The sequence below is a fragment of the Aulonocara stuartgranti genome, assembly GCF_965226115.1.
Source record: "Aulonocara stuartgranti genome assembly, chromosome: 8".
Lineage (NCBI taxonomy): Eukaryota > Metazoa > Chordata > Actinopteri > Cichliformes > Cichlidae > Aulonocara > Aulonocara stuartgranti.
In genome coordinates, this window is record NC_138959.1 from 6,942,317 (window position 1) to 6,965,078 (window position 22,762).

The window sequence follows — 22,762 nt, forward strand, 5'->3', positions numbered from 1 at the left end:
TCATGTTTTTCCTCTGGTCGTTCACGCCTCACCTGCAGTGGCGCAGTGTCCCAGCAGTGCTTCTTACCTCAAAGTCTGGGGATGGTAAATGCTGCTAAAAGGGTAGTAAAGGAAGGGGCTGCACCCATAAGATGAATTATGGGGAACTGTGCATCATGCAAAACTACTTTAATAGATTCCAGGAACAGAGTTGAATGGCTGCTTGTAGAAAAAGGATAAACATGGCTTGCATTGCATACAGCTTGTCCTGTGCACAGGAAAAACTGTCACGAGAAAAGACTGCACGTTCTTCACTTAGTTTACTATATGTATTAGGTCTCTTGTTCTAGAAAGTTGCTCCTGTTATTTTAAAATCTCTATCAACTATAAATAAGTATTAATTTTCTCAAAATACCCCATCTTTGAGCTGTTTGATTTGCAAATTTCTTGTCAGCTGAGGTTTTAACTGCATCAGGCAACTACTTTGAGCAGAAACTCTTTGAGCAGAAACTACCTGGTCATCTTGGCAGAGAGTTTAGCAGTTAAAAAGCTCACCTCATGTTTAAAGCGTGTTCTGATGCCATCAAAGTGGCAATCACACTGTGTCCAATAAGGGTCCTTGACTCTTATTATGGCTCATCAAGGATTTTAAATAATAGAACAACCTTTAAACCTTTTCTTCTCCCCTGACAGGAACACCTGAGTTTATGGCCCCAGAGATGTACGAGGAGAAATATGATGAAGCGGTGGACGTCTACGCCTTAGGAATGTGCATCCTGGAGATGGCCACATCTGAGTACCCATATTCTGAGTGCCAAAATGCCGCCCAGATCTACCGCAAAGTCACCAGTGTGAGTAAAGCAAAGACGAGGACTACCTCATTTCCCCCGATATTTAGTGTGATTGTCCACATGTGTTCTTCCGTGATGATGGAATTAGAGAGGAACCAGGATATCTTATTCGTACAAATAGAAATACGTAAAACGCACATGAATTGGGATTGAAATCATCATTACATCTATTAAAGGCTTAGTTTTGTCCATTACGACTTCAGCATGCAGAAGTGTACCGTGTACCATCCTGACACAGGATTGCACATGTTTTACTTAATGATTGCCAGGGTCTTTTACCAGCTGTTTAACCAGGCCTGGTTGTTGTTTCACGGGAATATTCCCTTGGTAATGAAAGTGTTTCATCAGAAAACTGAGGTGACCTATTGACACTGATGTTGTTAATTTTCTGTCTGAACTGATTTAAGCCTTGCAGAAAAAAATATTTTAACAGATTGCAGATGTTTTTCTTTTTTTTGCATTGGAATTTATCTGTCTGACGATGAAATGGGCTTTAAAGAAGTGGATTTTGGGAACACAGGCTGATGCAGTTCAGGCTGTTCTTGGGGGGTGCCAAGCACATCAGTGACGCCACGGTGGGCGAGAGCAGGCGACTGTAGAATTATATGTTTTGGAAAATGTGTCTCACTCCTTACTCCACAAAGAGGCCTGTTTCTTTCTTGTGTGTCGCGTATGCAAAGCAAACAGCGTGTCTGACGGAGGCTGGAAAGTGAGAAAGTGACAATGCCAACAAGTCGTAGTGCTCCTGGCTCCTCCACAGACAGGAGCATTATGTGGAGAAGCTTAGGCATACATCATGATGAAAAAACATAGTCATTAGCTGCTGTTTTTTATGATTTGTTAATGCTTTGTGTTTATGTGGAGCTGAAGTCACCTGCTATTAAAAAGGCCCGCAGTAACCAATATAGCGTGACATATGAAAGGCAGGACAGACGGGCTTCTGTCGTGACTGTTTACAGACTCTCCTTGTTCACATTTAAGTATACACCAAGTAAATGGATAGAAACGTGCTTTCTCATGTACGCTATATAACCAACAGTATGTGGGTGTTTGTGCATTTTACACTTATTTTTATCCACTAGGACTTCCTTATTTCATTTTTGTTATTTTCTTCCTAGGGCTGTGCGATATGACCAAAATCTCATATCCCGATATAAGAATTCTATCGTCCGATAACGATATAAATCACAAAAATTTTAAATTTTCTGTAAATTCTGTGAATCTCGGGCAGCTCGACATGCGTGAATTGTTTCCAGCTGCGTGTCCTTTACCCGGAGTCGAGTGTTTTAACCGATGCGTGAAACTATACATTTTTAGACATAAGTTGTAACGGCTGCCGATTTCTTTGTATTTATTACACGGCGTTCTGCGGGTTGCCTGTTCTAACATTTGAGTCTAAGGTTTCTTTTTTAGCACCTGGCGGCTCTTTTTTACTTCTTATCCGTAAATAATCTGCTCTTTCACGTGATTCAGTTTATTTTGAAAAGTCTCAACAGGATCTTGAGCTTTATTGTGAAAGGTTTATGTGGAACATAAACAAGCGGACACGCGAAGGAGTTGCCGTCGCTGTTGCTAACGACAACGCATAAAAACAGGCGCTTGTCTGTCCCTAGTGTGGTTATATTACATATAAGAGAAAGAGAGAACTTTAAGAAATGAATATAGCCACTACAGTAACCATCAGAACGATGAAAAAATATTGCCGTAAACAGTTTATTTTGCGACACCACGAAACAAACGATAGCGTAAAATGAAACGATAGATGTTTTTATATCGTCATCTGATATATATCGTTACATCGAACAGCCCTATTTTTCCTGCTTTTTACACTTACAGTAAACACACCTGTTGGTTCAGCCATTAAAGCCCGCCCCCCCTTCTTTGTACAATTGGAGGCTTACCAGTGTCAGAAGCTGCTTCTTTCGTCCATTAAAGGTTTTTTGAACAGGCTGTTCTTCAGCATGATTAAATCCACATTTTCTACACTGGTGAGCAAGAAAAGAACATTAATCATTAGGATGGAACAACCCCACTCCATCTGTTTTAAGTGATCTGCTGTATATGCCCAATTTGAGAAACTGCTGGAAACAATGACGACATATCTAGCAAGATTTCCTGGGTTTTGTGTTTGAGATAAAGAACTTCTTCTGGGGTCATTAATGATGATGCTATTAAACTCTTTCCTGCCAGATGTTTAACCTAGCTGGAGGGATTTGTTCCACGACAGCACCAGTGAGGTCCGACACTGATGATGGCTGATAACGACTAGTTTGCGGTTGCCATTCAGGTTTACTTCAAAGCTTGGGGGGGCTTCTGTGCAGGCCAGTCAAGTTCTTCCAAAGCAGGAAAGAATTTTATTAAAGAGCTGCCTTTGTGCAGGGAGCCCTTGTGATGTTTGAGGAAGAAGGGTCCAAAGACAAATAAAGATAAATTATTACTGTATTAGATTAGAATTAAGTAAAGTGCAAACAGCAGGAGCAGTGTATACAGTTACACAATATGGACAAAAGTATTGTATAGTAGTATAACACCTCTTAATCTTAATCCTTAATTCGGGTGTATAAAACAAAGCAGCCAAGCAGTCCGTCTTTCCAAACAACTGTGAAACACTGGCTCGTTCTAAAGACTTCACTGAATTCAAAACGTTGTAATGTAATACTGTTACTGTTGTAACATATCAGTTAATAGAATTTCTTCCCTCCTACATATTCTGTGATCAGCTGTAAATGTAAAGGTAACCAAGTTCTGAGTCCCTCATCTCATATCCACATTAGCACAAAACCTAAAAAAAAAAGGAGCTTCATGGCATGGCTTTCCATGGCTGCACAGTTCCTGCAGGTGTAATGTACTAATGGTGCACCACTTTTGTCCATGTAGTGTAAATTATATAGAAACAAATGTGTATAGTAAATTGAAGTTAATACTGTAGTGAAGTCATAGTAGGAATAAAAATATGTACAGAATAAGATATATTTTTAGGTGGAATTTGATTTTGCTCTTATAAAACCAGTTAACAGAATTCATTCAGTATTTAAGGAAAGCACCTCATCAAAATCATTGGAAAGAATCTGTGTGGGGGACATGGTCATTATAATTAGCCTTTCATACCTTGGCTCACGCAATGGCTAATACGTAAAACATCTTCATCAATACAAAAAGTCCAGTTGCCTTCTTATCAAGCATTTGAGATTAACATGGCTCATATGACTGAAAGCCTATAGAGACAAACTAATTAACTAATGATAATATGTCTTCAGATGGCAAGTGTTTGTATTGCAGTAATGTTCTGATGTCCTTAAATTTGTCTCTAATAAATAACCATTTCATCTTCATTATTACAAAATTAATAAAATCTCAGATAAAACTAAACATTTTTAAAGCATTTTTGAAGCAAACAACCAGTCTGGAAAGTGAACTGAAGAAGAAAAATGAATTAAAATTAGAAAACAGTAGTAAGTCTTAGGTATTTTGGTCTTATAGTGTTTTTCCTCCTTAGTATACTTGAATTTCTTGTCAAAGAATACCACACTTTACTTGTAAGACATAACCACGCTTTGTTCTCATATCTGTGTAAAATAATTTGGGTTCACTGATCGTTATGTTCCTAACAACATTAAAATCTGACCCACAAACCAAAGTTAATACAAGCGCAGTGTGTTTCTCAAGCTCTTATCTACATGTAGACTGCCGTCGCCACCAGAAAGGAGCTGAGTCACAAATTAGATTTGGATCTAGGGAAAATGGATTTACTCTCAAGGTGCCTACACAGTATGCGGACACTGCAGCAGAGTGCTTAAACAAACAAACAGCATGTCTATAACTGCAATGAAGCGCGCTATGTTTGCACTGGCATGTAGTTGGGATGCTTTATCAAAAGAATGGAAAAAAACCAAAAAAAACCCACCAAAAATTAAAATAGGAATGGCGTTACTACGCTGTCTCTCCTCTCAAAGCTCTGTCATTTGCCCCACTTAAACAGGCAGCAGGAGTATGCATTGAAGTTCTTTGTGACCCTGATTAAAGAGAACCAGTTACATGCAGTGACATGTCTGTCTTTAAATGAGATAACAAAGTGTACCACTCAGCCTTTTACTGGTAAATCAAATTATTTAGGTGTTTGGGTGCATCATTGCATTGCTTTGGTATCTGCTGGCCAAATGACCTTGGTTACTTCCTTTCTTATCTTTGTTGTTACAGGACTTGGAGCTCTGCTGTAATCTGTACACAGACTTATGCACATACTGATGATAGCATTTAGAAGAACTCCCTTATTTCTTATTACTGAGAAGTCCTGCCCTAATAATTTTGCGATTAACTGCATGGAAACAGCAACTGTTCTGAGTTAAAAATAAAAATAAAAAATCGGTGCAAGGATTGGTGTAAGTTAAAGGGAAAGGAAAGAAGGGAGAGCATTGCTGGGTTTCTTTCCATTTATCCTGAGCTCTTGGTTTTGTTCTCCTCTGGTGTTGACATGGTCGCAAAGCCAAATGTCATGCTGGCTAGAGGCAGATGTCACAAAGCAGACGATATATCAGACATTGACTTTGATCTGATCGTCTCAGAAGAAGAACTGTGGGAGGAGATCATTGTTGCTAACTTTTTCTGCATAAAGCTCCAGTCTGTGTTCCCTCCTACACTTTTTATTAAGCCTAATAGATGAAATTAAACTCTGTGTTCTTATCTGTTTGCACAGGGCATTAAACCTGACAGCTTCTATAAAGTCAAAGTCCCAGAACTTAAGGAGATCATTGAGGGCTGCATCCGTATGAACAAAGATGAAAGGTAACAATGAAAGCACACACTTTATTATTTATATCATCTTTTCTGCTCTTCACTATTCTCAATTATTATGTTGCACTATGCTTCAGAAAGCACATACATGATGTCTAGAGGACTTTAAAAAGCCTTAAAATGGCCTAAATTATACAAATTTATACAAATTTAATTTCCTTAAATAAAGATTCATGCAATCACATCATAAAACCTTGTTTGTTTGTTTTTGTTAAGAATTCATATTTGTATATCCTAGCCTCCAGATGGCCACTTGAAGTGGCATTTGCCCTCACAGTTTGAAAACCACTGTGTTAAATTTAATTTTGATGGGTATTTTAGTCATGACTCCTCTAATGATTGAAGCACAAAAGCTGCTATTTTTCAGCACATTTGCAGTGAGGCTGCATTGTGGGCAGTTTGTACTCCAATTCATGCTCAGTACCGAGTCACAGTTAATCTCATAAACACACAGCCATGACTGATTTAGTGTGCTGTAATCTGTGAATTAAGTGGACTGATATGAGCTGAACATCTGAAGTAAAAATCTTTAAATTACACAATCTGTCTGTGTGTCTGTTTGTTGCCTTGTTCACAGACTCCTCATAGACCTTTAACAGTTGACCAACCAAGCTTGGGGCACAGGTCATCTTAGGCCCCTGAAGCCTCTTACATGACATCATGTTGTTAGTTAGCAAAAGGCTAAAATTGCCCATTTTTAGCATTTAAGCATCTATAAGACCTTACAAAAGCGTTGTATCAGTTATTTCACAGCAGTAACATCCCATTTCTATACAAAAAATTAATAATGCATGATTATTATGAGGCCATTATGATGGTAGTGATGACAATTTAGCTAACAAGCTAAAATGCCCCCTTTATAGCATTTATGCACATGCAACACTTAAAGGAAGTGTACTATTGATTTAATTTCATGGGAATAAAATCTCATTTATTGTCACAAAAGTTGAAATATACATGCCTAAAACCCACCTAGTAACTAAAATTACCCATTTTTAGCATATAAACAACATTGACCAGATACTACTGTACCCATGGGCATATATTAGTGGTAGAAAGTGCATTTACTCGGAAGAAAGTATATTTTAGCATTTGATTTGGATTTCAATTGCAAATTAATTGCAAGTTACTTAATTTATTTTAAACAATTACAAAGAAAACTTTGTAAAAAGTCTTCAGTTCATCTCCTTTATATCTCCTTAAATTTTTTTGTTTGTTTGTTTGTTTTTAAACTGAAGTGAAACTAGTTTCGGATGTTATGAGAAATAACCTTGCAATAGCAACCCTAAGTGCGATAAAACAAATTACTTTCTCTCTATAGGTACACCATTCAGGACCTTCTGGATCACCCCTTCTTCCAGGAAAACAATGGCGTACATGTGGAGTTGGCAGAGGAGGATGACATGGTGAAGTCAGGCCTGAAGCTGTGGCTGCGCATGGACGACACCAAGAAGCTCCACGGGAAGTACAAGGACAACAACGCCATCGAGTTCCTCTTCGAGCTCTACAAAGATGTGCCTGAGGAGGTGGCACAGGAAATGGTAGGTTGGCACGTGAAGAAAGGATTTTGTGAGGTCAATATTTGCTGCTTTACTGACCAGGTTTGTAACAGATGTTGGTGAGGAAATGGAGTAACTGATTCCTGATCAGCAGATAGAGGCCAACTTAGCCAACTTCCACGTGCTCTCTGCATCCCAATCTTCATTTACGATTTTAGGGGTTTTTTAGGTTTTCCAAATGAAGGGTGGATGAGGGTCCTCAATGCAACAAAAACCTAATTTGGACACTAACGTGATTAGAAAGACAACTAAAAGTGGATTCAGTTGTAATATTTCCAGGAGCGATTTAATCAATCTTTCTTCTAATTGGATGCCCCTCACAAACAATAGGTTTAAAGAAGATATGAGAGGGATACCTGTCCTATTATTGTGGCCTTAATATTCAAAGCTTGGTTATGTTTAACATGATAATCCTGAACTGTAAAAGAATAAATGTGACAGAAATTAGGAAAAGCTTAATAGGTTCAATTTAATTAGAGTTGTATGGGGTTTGACTCTTAACCCTAACAGTGAAAGCACATGCACCTCAACATCATTGTGGTTCCTTTACCTTTGTTGTTATATCCACTGCAGCTCCTAAGGAGAACACCTTGTGTACTATGTTAAGGTCACAGCTCACCATTTAATTATCAGTGGTTTGAAATGGGAGAGGACGTCTCAGGAAGCAGCCGTAATCGTGTCTTTAATAATATAATGGCTCCTACACTTATTACAAAACCTTACGTCCTCCATAAAGGTCACTTTTAATGAGAATACAAGATACAATTTCTTACCTGTTTACCTTTTTACGGCAGTTTTCATCAAGATCAAATTTGGTATCAGCAGGGGACATCGTGCCAGGCTAATCTGCTGTAATCTGACTATGTGTTGAGAGGTTGTTACGGACTCGGTGTCCCACTCTGCTGAACTGGATGTCATGGGAGGCTGTAAAAAATGCCAGATTGTCAAAAGAATGAGGCCTATGTGTTTTCTTTTTGTAAAAAAAAATAAAAAATACAACACCGACTTTGCATGTTTATAAAACTCTCAGATAATGTCACAGCTTGCATAAGTAGGTCATTAAATGCAATAGAGCTGTATTAGCACTCATATGCATGTTGTACCCTGACCATTTCCCTGTGCTGTTATGCAGGTTGTGCTTGGCTTTGTGTGTGAAGCAGACTTCAAACTAGTAGCGAAGGCTATACGCGACCGAGTGACGATCATCAAGCGTCAGAGAGAGAAACTGAGGCGGCAGGCCGAGGAGAGGAAGAAGAAGCAGGCGCAAGAAGCCATAGAAGAAGAACCAGAGCACCAGGCCGCTTCGCCCAAGGTCAACGATGTTGTTGCAGCAGATTCCCCCATCCCACCCCTGACACCTCTAACACCTTTGACGCCATTGACACCACTGGCCCCAGTTTTGTCCCCCGTCACCAGCTCTGTGGACTCTGGCGTCAGCACCCACTACCCTGCAGAGCCAGAGGAGCCCGAAGTTGACCAGCACTTTCAAGTTCGCCACAACAGCCTGTCTTCTGCTAACTGTAAGCTGTCTGATATCACATCCATATACCGTGAAAAGTTAAATGTTTGCATGCAAAAGTTCACTGTGCAGTATGCAGGATTAATGTAAATGCTGTCCCTTATGAATTACTGTGGAGTAGAAGAATGAAATAGAAAAATACACAAGTAAAGTACATTAAATTTTTGTTAAAGTTTTGTTTAAATTCTTTTATTTGCTGTTCTTAAACTCCAGAGACATGTTTTTCACTGCATTAGCTGCACAAGTGCGCTTCACACAAGGCTTTTCTGATGTCAACGCACGTGGGAGAGATGCAGAGAAAAGTGAAACTGTGGTTAACTGAATTATTCAGGCCCTGTAGGTCTTATTCCATGGTGTGCACATGTGCTGTGCTGAATGTTTCTCAACTTTTTATTCCTGTTTTAGAGACAGCCATCTGATCTCATTTAAATGTATCCAGAGCAAATCTATTCCACAGTGAAGCCCTTCAGATTTTTCTTGTTTATGTGTTTTGTGTATCTCAGGCTGGGGTCATTAGAGGTGTGTGCAAGAATGCACAGAGTACAGATTGTGTCAGCTTTTTAGGCCACAGCGGGTTATGTGCTAATGGTCGATGTGCTTTGTTGAAACAGCTGACTGCGAGACGGACGGCTATCTGAGCCCCTCTGGTCTTCAGGATCCGCTGGAGGCCGGCAACGTCGGCATGCCTGCGAACTCTCCCACCACGCATCCCAACCCCCCCGCCGTAAACGGTATCTCCCTCCGCTTCCCCTCGGTAAGTGGTTTCAATAAAGAGCTTGTTATAAAAGGAGAAAGCTCAGGGTGGTAGAGGGGAGGATGATTTTGAAGACTTTACAAGACCGCCTTTTCATTAATCTCTCCAATCCAGGGCTGACACATAATTTAAAAAGAAAATTAAAGGGCAACACAAACCTTTTAAGAACAGCTTTAAATACAGAACTATAGTTGAGTTTTTTTTCTCTTAATTTCAGTTTCTTAATGATAGTTTTTATTACTTAACTTAAACCTGTTACTTTATAAATAGATCCGTCAGTCATTGACGACTTATCACCAAGCAAGACATTTTTATTAATTTTGTTCGATCCAATTCAGTTTCACTTACATAGTGCCAATTCACAACAATCAGCTCAAGGTGCTTTATATTGTAAGGCGGGCTGTTCAACTCCAGGCCTCAAGGGACGGTGTCCTGCAGGTTTTAGATATCACCTGAATCAGATGATTAGTTCATCACCAGGCCTCTGGAGAAGTTCACGACATGTTGAGGAGGTCATTTAGCCATTTAAATCAGCTGTGCTGGATCAAGGACACATCTAAAACCTGCAGGACACCGGCCCTTGAGGCCTGGAGTTGGACACCCCTGTTGTAAGGTAAAGACCATACAATATTAGAAAGAAATCCCAACTATCAGATCTATGATCAAGCACTTGGTGACAGTGGGACGAAAAACCTCACTTTTAACAGGAAGAAACCTCTAACAGCACCAGGCTCAGGGAGGGGCATCTATCTCCCGCTACTGGTTGGAGGGCCCAGAGGATGAATTAAATATTTTTCCTCAAATCAGGATTTATTTTGTTTTATAGTTAGCGCATGCAAGATGCAATTTTTGGGCCATGTTGCTGAATAAATTTAGGTAGACTAAGAGTTTAAAGACATGCTAGCAGCTTGTGCCTCAGTCTCAATTGAAAGAAATTTTTCTAATATCATGTTCATTTTAAATCAGAAAGTGAAAAGATCTGTGATCATCTTTTTCCCATATTTGATGCATAAATATCACTTTTTCTAACTAATCAAATTTCCTCTAAATTTTGCATTTATATAGTCATAAAATCAATATTTTACAAGTTAAAATGTAAACCCCAAAATAACTCAAATTTAGTCATAAGCACTGAAATAACTGTTTTAGAGTGAGTACTTTCCTCACCTAACATCACATATAACTACAAAGAAAATGAACACTGTCTTTTTCCATGTTTATCTTACCACATTCCTGTTTTCTATTCATAGAGTATTGCTGTCTCCAACAACATAGAACACGGCAGTTCAAGGCCTACGAGTGGCTTCAACTCCCCCGTGGAGAGGTAAATCTGTCGAGCCTTTCTGTCCTCCTCACTCCGCCGTTTTATTTGCTGTTAAATGAACAATAGAGTCTAACAATTCCTGCCTAATTTAAGTAAGAAACCTGAAAATCAATGGGAATCTTGTAGAAATGTATTTTCTTTGGATCCCTTCCTCCTCCACTCCTGTGGGCTTTCAGGCTTGAGGCTATAGACAGACTCTGCTGGGTTTTTCTTTGCAGAGAGGCAGAATGGACCCTTGAAGATTTCTTTTTTTGACTGTGTGTCAGATGTTGTAAAGGCCTTGTTTTCTGTGCTGGTGGGATATTAGTGATACAATGTTTGAGCACAATGTGTTTGTGTGTGCGAGTGTTGTGGAGGATGTTCACCTTGGATTTAACACTTTAAGAGGATGATATATCTATTTTTTGTTTTTGTTTTTTAGTCTATAGAATATAAGAAAATGCTGTTTTCGTTTCTTAACACACCTCAAAATACACAAATTTGATCTAAAGTTGTGATTTTATTTTGAACCTAATATGTTTAATACAAATTATGTCATCTTCCAATTTATCAAAGCTCTTTTTAGGGTAAATAAAGTGATTGTCAGGCTCTTTCACCATCATCTTAGTTCCCTTTTTCGATTAGCAAGGAACAGGCTGTATCTAACATGTCTACTATAAATTGAAGCAAACATCAAGAGGGGATTGATTGTCATGTTTTGCAACAGCCTGGTCATGCACTGTTTAGCATCCAAAACACACTCCCAGTTGCTTAATTCTTCTGAGAAAAGCCCTCGATAACTGACGACCCAAACTGCGTGTCACAAATAACAAAGAAAACAAAGGTTTGCAGCATCGCCACAGATGTTCGCCTGTTTCTGTCTGATTTCTGTGTACTCAGTGTCTGAAGGTGAACTAAAGTTACCTGTGAGGTGGAGGTTTTTAAATAGGGACGGGTGGGTGCTGCCAGCCAGTAGGCCTGTAAATGTTTGCAGCCTGTGCTGGGGAGGTGGATGGAGGAGGGGGGGTCTGTTACCACAGTGGTCCAAAAAAAGGCCCATGAGATGTAATTAGCTGAACCAAACCTTTTTATAAAATACCCTGAATGTTCTGCAGTTCTCTGAAACCTAAAACTCCTGTATAAATGTTACAGATCGCACCGACACGTTGCTTTCCCTGGATGAACACCAGCTTCTTGTAGACTCTGTTTGTACCCCAGAGACATGCCACTGTAACACGTCAACCCTTTCGTTGACAATTCAGAGTGTTTATTTCTATGTGCCAACATAATCAGTCCTTGTGGATATTCAGATCTCTACTTTTGTTCTAAATGATGAATTGGCTTTAAAATTGCTTTACAAGGAATTTATCAGTGGTTTCTTAGGGTGTGTTTTCTAACTCATATGATTTTTTTTTTTTGTACAGCTACGCGTCTGATGTGACTTCAAGCCTGAGCGACGGCTACGAGGGCCTATCGGAGAAGAACGAGAAATCAGTGGCGAGACGAACGGCTGCGAAGCTGTTCAGGAGGAGGGCGCGCTCGAGGCTTCGCATCATCGGGGTACAATAAATCAAATGTTTGGTTTAATTACAGCACAGCAAAATCCTTTTTTTTTTTTTTTTTTCTGCACATAATAAACAAATAAATCAAACTGGCCTGAACTGAATTAGCGGAGGAAATTTATTTATGAGTGAGTGGTGAGGCACCACCCTAGTTATGTAACGTTATCAGTAGCAATGCTGCTCTTCCCCCAGCGACCGCAGTGCATTGCTTTTTTGATCAGGACATTCTGTGGTCGTTTAATGAGCCTGTTTGGATTGGCTGCAGAGACAAACGCATCATGGATAACCACATGTGCCTAAACAGTCTGCTACAGTAGAGTCTCATACATGTGCACAAACATGTTGTAACTCCTGCTTTTAGACATGTCATCACCATTGGTCCTCTCTGTCTCCATCAGCTCTCTGATAAAGTGGACCGGGTGGTGGAGTGCCAGCTGCAGACGCACAATGACAAGATGGTGACCTTCAAGTTCGACCTGGATGGAGATAACCCAGAAGACATTGCTGCTGTCATGGTGAGCCATTATCTGTGCTTAGCCATTATATATATAAAATTATCAAACGGTCATCTTTTGTTACATTTCTCTTGTTTTTATTAGGTTTTTTATAACTTTATTATGTTTATACAACGATATTTTTCTTTAGTCAACTGGTCACATGGCAGAAAATCATTGCATTTAGGCACATAGACATTGTCAAGATGATCTACTGAAGTTCAAACTGAGCATCAGAATGTCAGAGAAATGTGATTGAAGTGTTTTTGAATGTGGTGTGGTGATTGATACCATATTGGTTGGTCTGAGTATTTCAAGAACTATGGATCTACTGGGATTTTCCCACACAAACATCCCTAGAGTTTATGGAGGGTAGTTTGAAAAAGATGAAAAATGCAGACAGTAGCAGTTGGTGTGGGTGAAAATGCCTTGTCAAAGCCACAGGTCAGGAGCATACCAATTGCTCTTCTGCATACCTTCTTACATCTGAGGTCTGCAGAAGAGCATCTCTGAACGTAGCAGAAGACCACACCGGGTGCCATTCCTAACCTGTCGGCTAAAAACAGGAAACAGAAACTACAATTTACATCCCCAAAATTGGACAATGCAAGATTGAACAAATGTTTCCTGGTCTTGTGAGTCTCAATTTTTGCTACAACCTTCAGATAGTACTTTCTTTAGTGTTACCTTTATTGGGCAGCTAATGCTTAAAGACTGTTTAAAAAGACCAAAGTAGCCATTTGTATTTTGTTGGCTGCTGTTTTGAAGCCTTGTGCTTGACATGCTGGCCTTTGCCATCTTGGTTATTTCTCTTACATGAGAATTATAAGCTAGGATTGGATCTGACTGAGGAAACACGGGACACTGCACACTCGTCTATTTATGCTAAATGAGAATAAACTTGCAAAAATCAAGATCACGCTTTATTAACCAAGATTTGAACCTAGCAAATGAGACCATAAACTCAGTAGGAATTTCTTTACTGCAGTAATAAATCTAGTAGAAAGTGGGCAGTTTTGCCATCTGTACAATGTGAGTTCTTTTTGCAACCACAGGAGTCGCCCCCTACTGGGCGTTAGAAAGAATGTATGTTTGAGGCACTACTTTTTTGACTTTTATAAACATTATAAGTGCTTGCTACATCAAATAAGAGTGTAGCACTAGAATCCCTGAGAAATAATAATTTTGATTTTTAATTTTGCTTATGATATCTGAAATTTTAAATGTTAATTCTACTTCATTCAAATTAGAAAAAATGTGACAAAAATTAAACAAAGCTCAGCATTCATTTACTTGAAACATTTATATTTTAGCATTTTAACCACTTGATCTTTGCTAGCATACCAGTGACTGAGTCATTACAGACCTATGGGCTAAAGCCAACAATCCCTAGTTAAGGGTAGGGAAAAACTGAGGGTTCGTGATGAAAGTAAGAGTTCTTCTTGGGGAAGGGAACCTCACATGAAGGTGCGATGAGACAGCATGTGCAGTAGCACTTTTTGTTCGCTGGATGTGCAGTTTTCCTTCACTCTAAAAACACACTAGGCTTTTGTTTATTGCGTCTTGGCAAAGCAGGGACACTTGGCTTCACAACAGCACAGTGGTTCTCAGTAGAGGGTTTTAAATGAGTTGAATTATGCCATGTTGTCAGGAAACTATGCTACGCCTCAGCCCACAATTCAGACACACTGAAAACTGCATGAATATGCAAAACTCCTCTAAGCATCTGCTACGTTGTGGATTTCATAAACCCACAAAATAAACAAGCACTAGTGTACTATATTTACAGATTTATTGTATTACACGTTAAAAATATTTTATACTTTATTTCTTTTAATTAATACATTTTGGCACTTTACTCCACTTTGACTGATGACAGCTGTTTAGTTAATGTTGCAGATCTAATTGTTATATAAAAGTCATAACATTACACAGACCAGTACAGAATAAAATTTTAAGTAATTTTATATTAATTAAATAAAATCCCCTCCACTTAAAACTACTGAAAAATACAATCTTAGTCATGAATAAAGACAAAACATATTTTTTACACCATCTTCTAGACGAAGAAGGCTAAATTTCATTTTAGTGTTTACACAAATTATATTGATTATATGTCAGAACTGAAATATCTGGTGATGGCCACTCAAGAAGATGGGACTTCACAAACTAATGGGTGATGTCACAGTGCCCACAACCATCTTTGATATACAGTCTATGTCTTTGTCTGTGAAAGTAAATAAAAAATTTGTTATTTATAACACTTCTTTTAAAAGCTAAAAAGTTTATTTATGACTGTTGTTTTTTGGCTACAGCTCCTAAGAACCTTATTCATTCTGCACTATCTGGCGAGCTGCTATCGAGAAACTCTAGCTGCTTTTCATAACCTTGTGGCACTTTTGAATTTGACTAAGTGAAGTATCTGAATACATTCTCCGTGGTCCTTTTGCCATCTAGGTGCACAACGAGTTCATCTTGCCATCAGAGAAGGAGGGCTTTATCTACCGCTTGGGTGACATCATCAAACGAGCCGAGGCACTGTTTGCCAAACAACAGCCGGTCCACTCCACTGGGCACCGACTTGCCCAGCCTGCATTGCACGGAGGGATTAGCTCACTGTCGTCCTCACAGGTCAGAAACAGCACCTGCCCCTTTCCATAAATCTGCGCCACAGGATTGTTAGCTGAGAGAAAAAGGAAGTGATTGTGTTTTACAGTGCTTATTATCATAAATTACAACATCTCTCGGCGCTGATCAATGACAGACCCATAAATCTGGGACAAATTCAACACTTCAGAGTAATGTCCTGTCCACTGGTAATAAAAAAACGTCACTGTCCACAGTCCTTCCTGAGGTTAGTCCTTTAAGATTAAAGGCGAAGTGCTCTTAAAACCACCTGACGAAGAGCTTTCACTTAAAGTGCTAATATCATAAAACGCATTAAATCATGTGTTTCCTTTTTTGTATTTGTTTCCGTAACCACAAATTGTTTCCACAACATAATGAACTTTCCAGCATATCTGCCCACAGGGAGTGGGTAAAATAATTTATGCTTGGATGAATTAAGCTTTTATGAATCCAGGTTTTGTTAAGCTGTAAAATGAACTGACTTGTTGGGAGCAGTGTAGTCCCTGTACAAGATGTGACCTAATGTGTAACCAGGTACAGCTTGTCCACTTATGGAAAAGAATCATCAGTTCTGCCAGGATATTTTCCACTTTGTGGAACACAAAGAAACAACCATTCTTGTCCTTTTGGTAAAAAAAAATATGATCATAGAGATTGAGAAATAATGGGAAAAAGAGGGAAGTTGGAGCCATAACTACTATTTATCATCTATTTATCTTGTTTCCACATGAAAATGGGAATCGTTCAATGACAAATACGCCTGATACTTGAAAAAGCTTCAAAAGCAAACTGTGTTAATGTGAAAGCATTTCCAGTTGCTGCTTATGGAATATTGTTTAGGAAAACAATGATGTTTTTCTTTTCTTTTCACATTAATATCTGGACAAAGATCTCAGGTTCAACAGAACACTTTAGCCTGGTTGAGTTTACGTTTATAGCTTCACTTTTGATGTGTATTGCATGCGTAGCCACTTCCCCTTACAGCTGAGAGATAATATGACTGCAGTCCTAAATTGTCAAGGGGAAAAAAAAAGAAAAAGAGAAAGAAAACAGACCAACAGGAAGTCAGGAAGAGACTGACAAGCCCAGAAACTCATCTGTCCACAGCGCCTCTACTCTGGCTCTTGTAATGCTGAGGTGGGGCATTGTGCCGGGACTCTATTAATAAATTCTATAAATGGAGATTAGATCCCTGGAAAGTCCTGCTTGTCTAGCTGTTCTTAGCTTACTCTACATACCAGTGGACAAACAAAACAAAAACAGCACTTGTGCGATTTCCGCTGTGCACTATTTACCATTTCACCAGGTTAGTTTAGCTTGGTGGACACGGCAGCACTGAAAAATGACTACAGAGGAGGCTGAAAACACCTTTAAAGGATGTAATAATATATAAATTAAATCCAAGAATAAAAATACTAGTGAGTTTGTTCACCCAGAACACACTATCCTGTAGATTTTGAAATGTGAAAACTTCAGCCCGCTGATGGCTTTAAAGCAAGATTGTCAAACTATTTTTACATCACGAGCCACATGCAGCCTATTTTGATCTTACGTGAGCCAGGCCAGTAAATATCCCTGTTCTGTCAGGACACAGAAGTCTAACTAATACTACTTATTCCCTGAGATATTTCAGTATACGAAAAAGTAAATGAAAAACCGGTCAACATGACTCTTTAGACTTAAATTGTAAGTAGTGAATTTGTAAAATTACAGAAATCTAATACTTATTTACTTTGGTGTAGTATGAATGGCCTTGGGGAACGTCTGTATTAGTAGAAAAAGTTGTAAAACTTATGAAAATAGTTAAAAAAAAAAAAAAAAAGTCCAAACTGTCCCATATGGAAAAGAAATAGTAAAAACTTATATGTGATTACTCATGAAAGTGGCCACTTTCATGAGTAAATCATATAAGGCTTATATGATTTACTCATGAAAGTGGCCACTTTCTCATTACTTTCATACATTGTTTTAGTAAGTATCCAAAACATACAAGCTTCATTATATAATTTTTCAAGAGATCTTATATCTGTTTTCACTCTTATATGCTTTTCATACAAGTTTCACACAAGACAGATACAAACTTTACAAGATTTATATACATCTTTTCCATATGGGAGTATGCCCTCCTCCACATGCTTCAAATTTGATTTTGGCTAATGGGACTTATGTTTTACAGCCCTGCTCTAAAACAAATGTGAGGGGATTACAAAACTTTAAGGAAAGCAACTGATGTTTGCTTGTGTGCTTTTAACAGTCAAAATTCACAAAGTAACTGCAGTTTTACAATGTAAAGTGATACAAAATCAAAAGGAAATAGAAAGAAGGTACTCAAAGACACACATGTTTTTAGTTGACTTGTTAGAGCAGGGGTGGGCAACTCCAGGCCTTGAGGGCCGGTGTCCTGCAGGTTTTAGATGTGTCCTTAATCCAACGCAGCTGATTTAAATGGTTAAATTACGTCCTCAACATGTCTTGAAGTTCTCCAGAGGCTTGGTAATGAACTCATCAAGTGATTCAGGTGTGTTGACCCTGGGTGATATCTACACTCAACAAAAATATAAACGCAACACCTTTGTTACTGCTCCCATTCCCCATGGGATGGACGTAGAGACCTAAAATTCATTCCAGATACACAATATAACCATCCCTCCCAAACAGTGGTCACAAATCAGTCCAAATGTGTGGTAGTGGGCACATCTGCTATATTGAGATAATCCATCCCACCTCACAGGTGTGCCACATCAGGATGCTGATCTGACATCATGAGTAGTGCACAGGTGTACCTCAGACTGCCCACAACAAAAGGCCACCCTGGAATGTGCAGTTTTTTGCGCTATTGGGGGTCTGGGGACCCAGAACCGGTCAGTATCTGGTGTGACCACCATTTGCCTCATGCAGTGCAACACATCGTCGCATGGAGTCTATCAGATTGTCAATTGTGGCCTGTGGAATGTTGGTCCACTCCACTTCAATGGCTGTGCGAGGTTGTTGGATATTCGTGGGAACTGGTACACGCTGTCGTATACGCCGGTCAAGCACATCCCGAACATGCTCAATGGGTGACATGTCCGGTGAGTATGCTGGCCATGCAAGAACTGGGACATTCTCAGCTGCCATCTGCCCTGAACAATGTGAACCATGATTCATCCGTGAAGCGCACACCTCTCCACCGTGCCAGACGCCATCGAATGTGAGCATTTGCCCACACAAGTTTGTTACGGCGACGAGCTGGAGTCAGGTCAAGACCCCGATGAGGACGACGGGCATGCAGTTGAGCGTCCCTGAGACGGTTTCTGACAGTTTGTGCAGAAATTGTTTGGTTGTGCGAACCAATTGTTCCAGCAGCTGTCTGGGTGGCTGGTCTCAGACGATCTTGGAGGTGAACCTGCTGGATGTGGAGGTCCTGGGCTGGTGTGGTTACACGAGGTCTGCGGTTGTGAGGCCGGTTGGATGTGCTGCCATATTCTCTGAAACGCCTGTGGAGACGGCTTATGGTTGAGAAATGAACATTCAATGCACGGGCGACAGATCTGGTTGACATTCCTGCTGTCAGCATGCCAATTGCACGCTCCCTCATTGCTTGTGGCATCTGTGGCATTTTGCTGTGAGACAAAACTGCACATTCCAGGGTGGCCTTTTGTTGTGGGCAGTCTGAGGTACACCTGTGCACTACTCATGATGTCAGATCAGCATCCTGATGTGGCACACCTGTGAGGTGGGATGGATTATCTCAATATAGCAGATGTGCCCACTACCACACATTTGGACTGATTTGTGACCACTGTTTGGGAGGGATGGTTATATTGTGTATCTGGAATGAATTTTAGGCCTCTACGTCCATCCCATGGGGAATGGGAGCAGTAACAAAGGTGTTGCGTTTATATTTTTGTTGAGTGTAAAACCTACAGGACACCGGCCCTCGAGGCCTGGAATTGCCCACCTCTGTGTTAGAGTCTACAGAAAAGTGTCATTGCCTGGATCTGATATCTTATGAGGACGTCTAACAAAAAATAGCTTGAGCTTGAAAACATTTATAACAGAAATCCAAAATTACTAAATGAGACTTTGAAATAATCAAACGAGGAGGGCCAAGGTCTAGTGTTTGTGTGGCCTGACACTCAGATTTGATGACTTGATGTTTTCCCTATAAGTCCACCATCTTAAAAGCAGTAAATTAAGGTGTTCTCTTAGGCACCATGATAAATGTAGACCTCAAACTAGCAGCAGTTCTCCAATCATGCCTCTAACCAGCTATTAGAGCTAATCATCAAACTTGTGAAGGGGCTTTGAAGTGAGAAAGCAGGCCTTAATATCCAATACAGGACAGAGTGTTTCAGTATTTTTGGAAGGAGAGACTGAATTTATCAAATGTGCTCTTTTACAGCCTAATCTGCACAATCACGCCCTGCCTCGAACACACTCGTCCTCTTCTCTGCCTGGTGAGTTTCACATGTTTTCTGATTAACTGAATTCATCCATTAAATGGCAAACTGGATGATTTGATGCTCTTTAAGAAGAAAAAAATGGTAGGAATCTGAAAGTGAATCAGCCTCTAATTCTAAAAGTACCATCGAGTGTGTGTGTGTCTGAGATGCATGTGAGACTAACTTGCATTTTTTTTTGCCTGTGCATGATCATTTGTGAAAGAGCATCGACTCATGCATGTTTGTGTCTCGTCTTAGACTGCAGTGTGGCTAAACCGAGTGTAGGGGTACGTGGCTTGCCCCCATGTCCCAATGGAGACGTCTCCAGTGCAGACATTACTTCACCTGTGCGACCTCTAATACGCTCACAGTCTTTCCACAACGCCCCAGGTAAATGGCTCTCCGCCCCTCCCTCTGGTCCCTGAGCGAAGAGGCCGAGCATTGTTTACTGTTTCAGCACACTGAAAAATTGTTACAGTCCTTTGGCATAGAATAAGTCAAAGCAAAGCTCGGCTACCTCGTAAACCTCCTCCCCTCCTCAGGGCCTGTTCTTGGTATTGTTCAGACATTCGCATGGCGCCATCCGCCATCACTACACCTCAAAGCCTTCGTCTGTCTCTGCTTTGCAGCAAGGCCTCCTGGGTAATTACCTCACCTGAAGGGCGCTTTCTAGCTTTTAGGGAGCTGTGAATGCTGTCACTGTAAAGCATGAGTGTTCTCCACTCCTGTGATAGTCAGCAACATCTGCTTGCCAGAACAAACTCCTGCTGAATTTCCCTGTCAGAGACTCTCTCTCGAAAGGAGAGCCATTTAAAGTGCGCACATCCTTCACGTGCAACCGCATTGCCATCTGTACATCCTCATTCCCTCTTCTCCCGTGTTCCTTCTCTGCTTGACGTCTGGTGCATGGTTGCTTTTGTAATGCTTCTTGGCCACATTACAGAGTGTTGCCTAACCTGTTTCCGTCAGCTTGGAAAAAGTACAGGCTGGTTTGCATCATCAGCAACTGGAGGTGTGGTTTATAACTGTGGAGCCATTGTTGAGGTAGATGGCCAATCAATGGATGGGGCTGGGTATTGGCGTCCTAAGCTATTCCCCAAGGAGTGATGTAACAATCTTGACTTCTTTAATCTGACAATTAGACCCACAGTCTTGTATACATACACACACGTGCATCCCATTTAAACTCCTCTAAAATGTTGACATGAAAGCCTCACTTGCTCCATTGACGCTAAATCCCTCAGGGCCATGTAAGCCTGGTGTGCAACTGCTCCAGCGATCAGATGCAATTATGGTCCGATGCTGCTTTAAACAAAACATCTTTGTTCACCATGGAAGCTCATTATTTAAAAGGACGGGAAACATTTACTCTATGCTCCTCATGGTGATTATATTGGCAGGCGGGGAGAGGGAAGATTCAGACTGACAAAACGAGGAGAGGAAAGAAACGATATGATCGAACCTAACTCACTGGGTTGAGCACAAACAAGATCAATGCCCCTAATTTTAATATATTTTACATGGTACAACAACAGAAAAGGTTTTCTAATCTAGTCTAAGGTCATTTACTTTATATGTTGAATTAAGCTCCGCTTGTCTCTTTGTGTTCTAGGTTCTCCTCTTCATAATCAGCACCATCACCGCCCTACATCTCTCCTGCCTAATCACCAGCAATACCACTTGCCCTTTATGAACCACACCCACTTTCCATTCCCATATCCAGGGTCTCCTGGTTCACCCAAGCCAGCCGGGATCCATCCTCCCCTCACACGTGTAGCCAGTAACCCCACCTTCCCCTCTGTTCCCTCCCCAACCCCAAACTCGCCGAGTCCTGTGAGTGAGACCCCTAGTCCTGTCAACACGGAATTTGTTAACATATCCCCTCCTGCCCTTCAAACTCCCACCATGTGGCCCCCCCACTCGCAGCCCCTTTTTTCCTTAGCCAATGTAATTTCCATGGCAATGAGCATGGCTCAGTCTTTTATCCCTCCTGCAGGCCTTCCCACCCAAGGGCTGCCCTCATATCCAAGCTTTCTCCCCCACCTACACAGTCATATGGCTCCACAGCCAGGTTACCCCTCTGTCTACCCTCAACCTTACCAGACTTCACCAGTAGAGGCCTCTTACCCTGCAGGGGGGATCCCAGTGCAGAACAATGTCTACTACAGCCCCGAGCATATGCCTCAAATGGATGGAGCTAATTTAACTCACAGCAATCCTCCACAGTGGCCCCATCCTGCCCCCCCACCATCCATGGCTTCCACTCCTCCTCCACCTCCTCCTGCACAGCAGGTTGGACTCACCGGTTCCCCCAGCCGGACCCAGGAAAGGAGTCACATGCCCCCAACCTCAGCCCAAGCTCCAGCTCCAGCTAAACCCAGACCAGAGGTCTCCAGTTCGAATTCAAGTTCAAGCTCATCAGATCTTTCACCATCACCCCCAGAGAGCCCAGAAAACACTGTGAGTTATTTTAGTTCTGATTCTTCTAAAGCAATTTTTAATATAGGAGTGATTAGCTCATTAATCTTTATCAATAATTCTCATTAGTCATTTTTATATTATAGTTCTGAACACTTTATATGACTGCAATTTCTTCCTCACTGCATGGAGCTAATTAGAATAATTGAATGTAAATTAGCATGTAGACGGGGACTTCCATCACACTGCCCTGATTTATTGGTTGAATTTTAAAATGGCATTTAATGAGTATCAGTCGTGTGCTAATAATATTTGTTCCCTCTGTTTAGTTATCATCTTTCAACAGCCGGTTGCACCCTGCTGTGCCAGCGAAGAATACAAGTACCCCCAAACCAAAAGCTTCTTCCCCCAAATCTGGTAAGAAATTATTTGCGTGTTCTCATGTTTTTCAAGCAGGTCTCTGCATCACTAAAAGGCCAT

General features: G+C 40.6%; 1 protein-coding gene across 5 annotated transcripts in view; it reads left to right on the top strand.

Moving 5' to 3' along the window:
- Positions 1 to 22,762, top strand: part of wnk4a (WNK lysine deficient protein kinase 4a) — a 50,218-nt gene that overhangs the window by 20,835 nt on the left and 6,621 nt on the right. For 4 of the 5 annotated variants that reach the window (XM_082543776.1, XM_082543778.1, XM_082543779.1 and 1 more), the window contains 13 exons: positions 673 to 830; positions 5,524 to 5,612; positions 6,943 to 7,162; positions 8,313 to 8,700; positions 9,311 to 9,453; positions 10,704 to 10,777; positions 12,181 to 12,316; positions 12,717 to 12,833; positions 15,270 to 15,443; positions 19,825 to 19,879; positions 20,123 to 20,254; positions 21,477 to 22,324; positions 22,612 to 22,699. In XM_082543776.1, coding sequence (XP_082399902.1) covers positions 673 to 830; positions 5,524 to 5,612; positions 6,943 to 7,162; positions 8,313 to 8,700; positions 9,311 to 9,453; positions 10,704 to 10,777; positions 12,181 to 12,316; positions 12,717 to 12,833; positions 15,270 to 15,443; positions 19,825 to 19,879; positions 20,123 to 20,254; positions 21,477 to 22,324; positions 22,612 to 22,699 — 2,622 coding nt within the window. The remainder of the gene's footprint in view (positions 1 to 672; positions 831 to 5,523; positions 5,613 to 6,942; positions 7,163 to 8,312; positions 8,701 to 9,310; positions 9,454 to 10,703; positions 10,778 to 12,180; positions 12,317 to 12,716; positions 12,834 to 15,269; positions 15,444 to 19,824; positions 19,880 to 20,122; positions 20,255 to 21,476; positions 22,325 to 22,611; positions 22,700 to 22,762) is intronic. The other variant, XM_082543777.1, reaches the window with a different exon arrangement.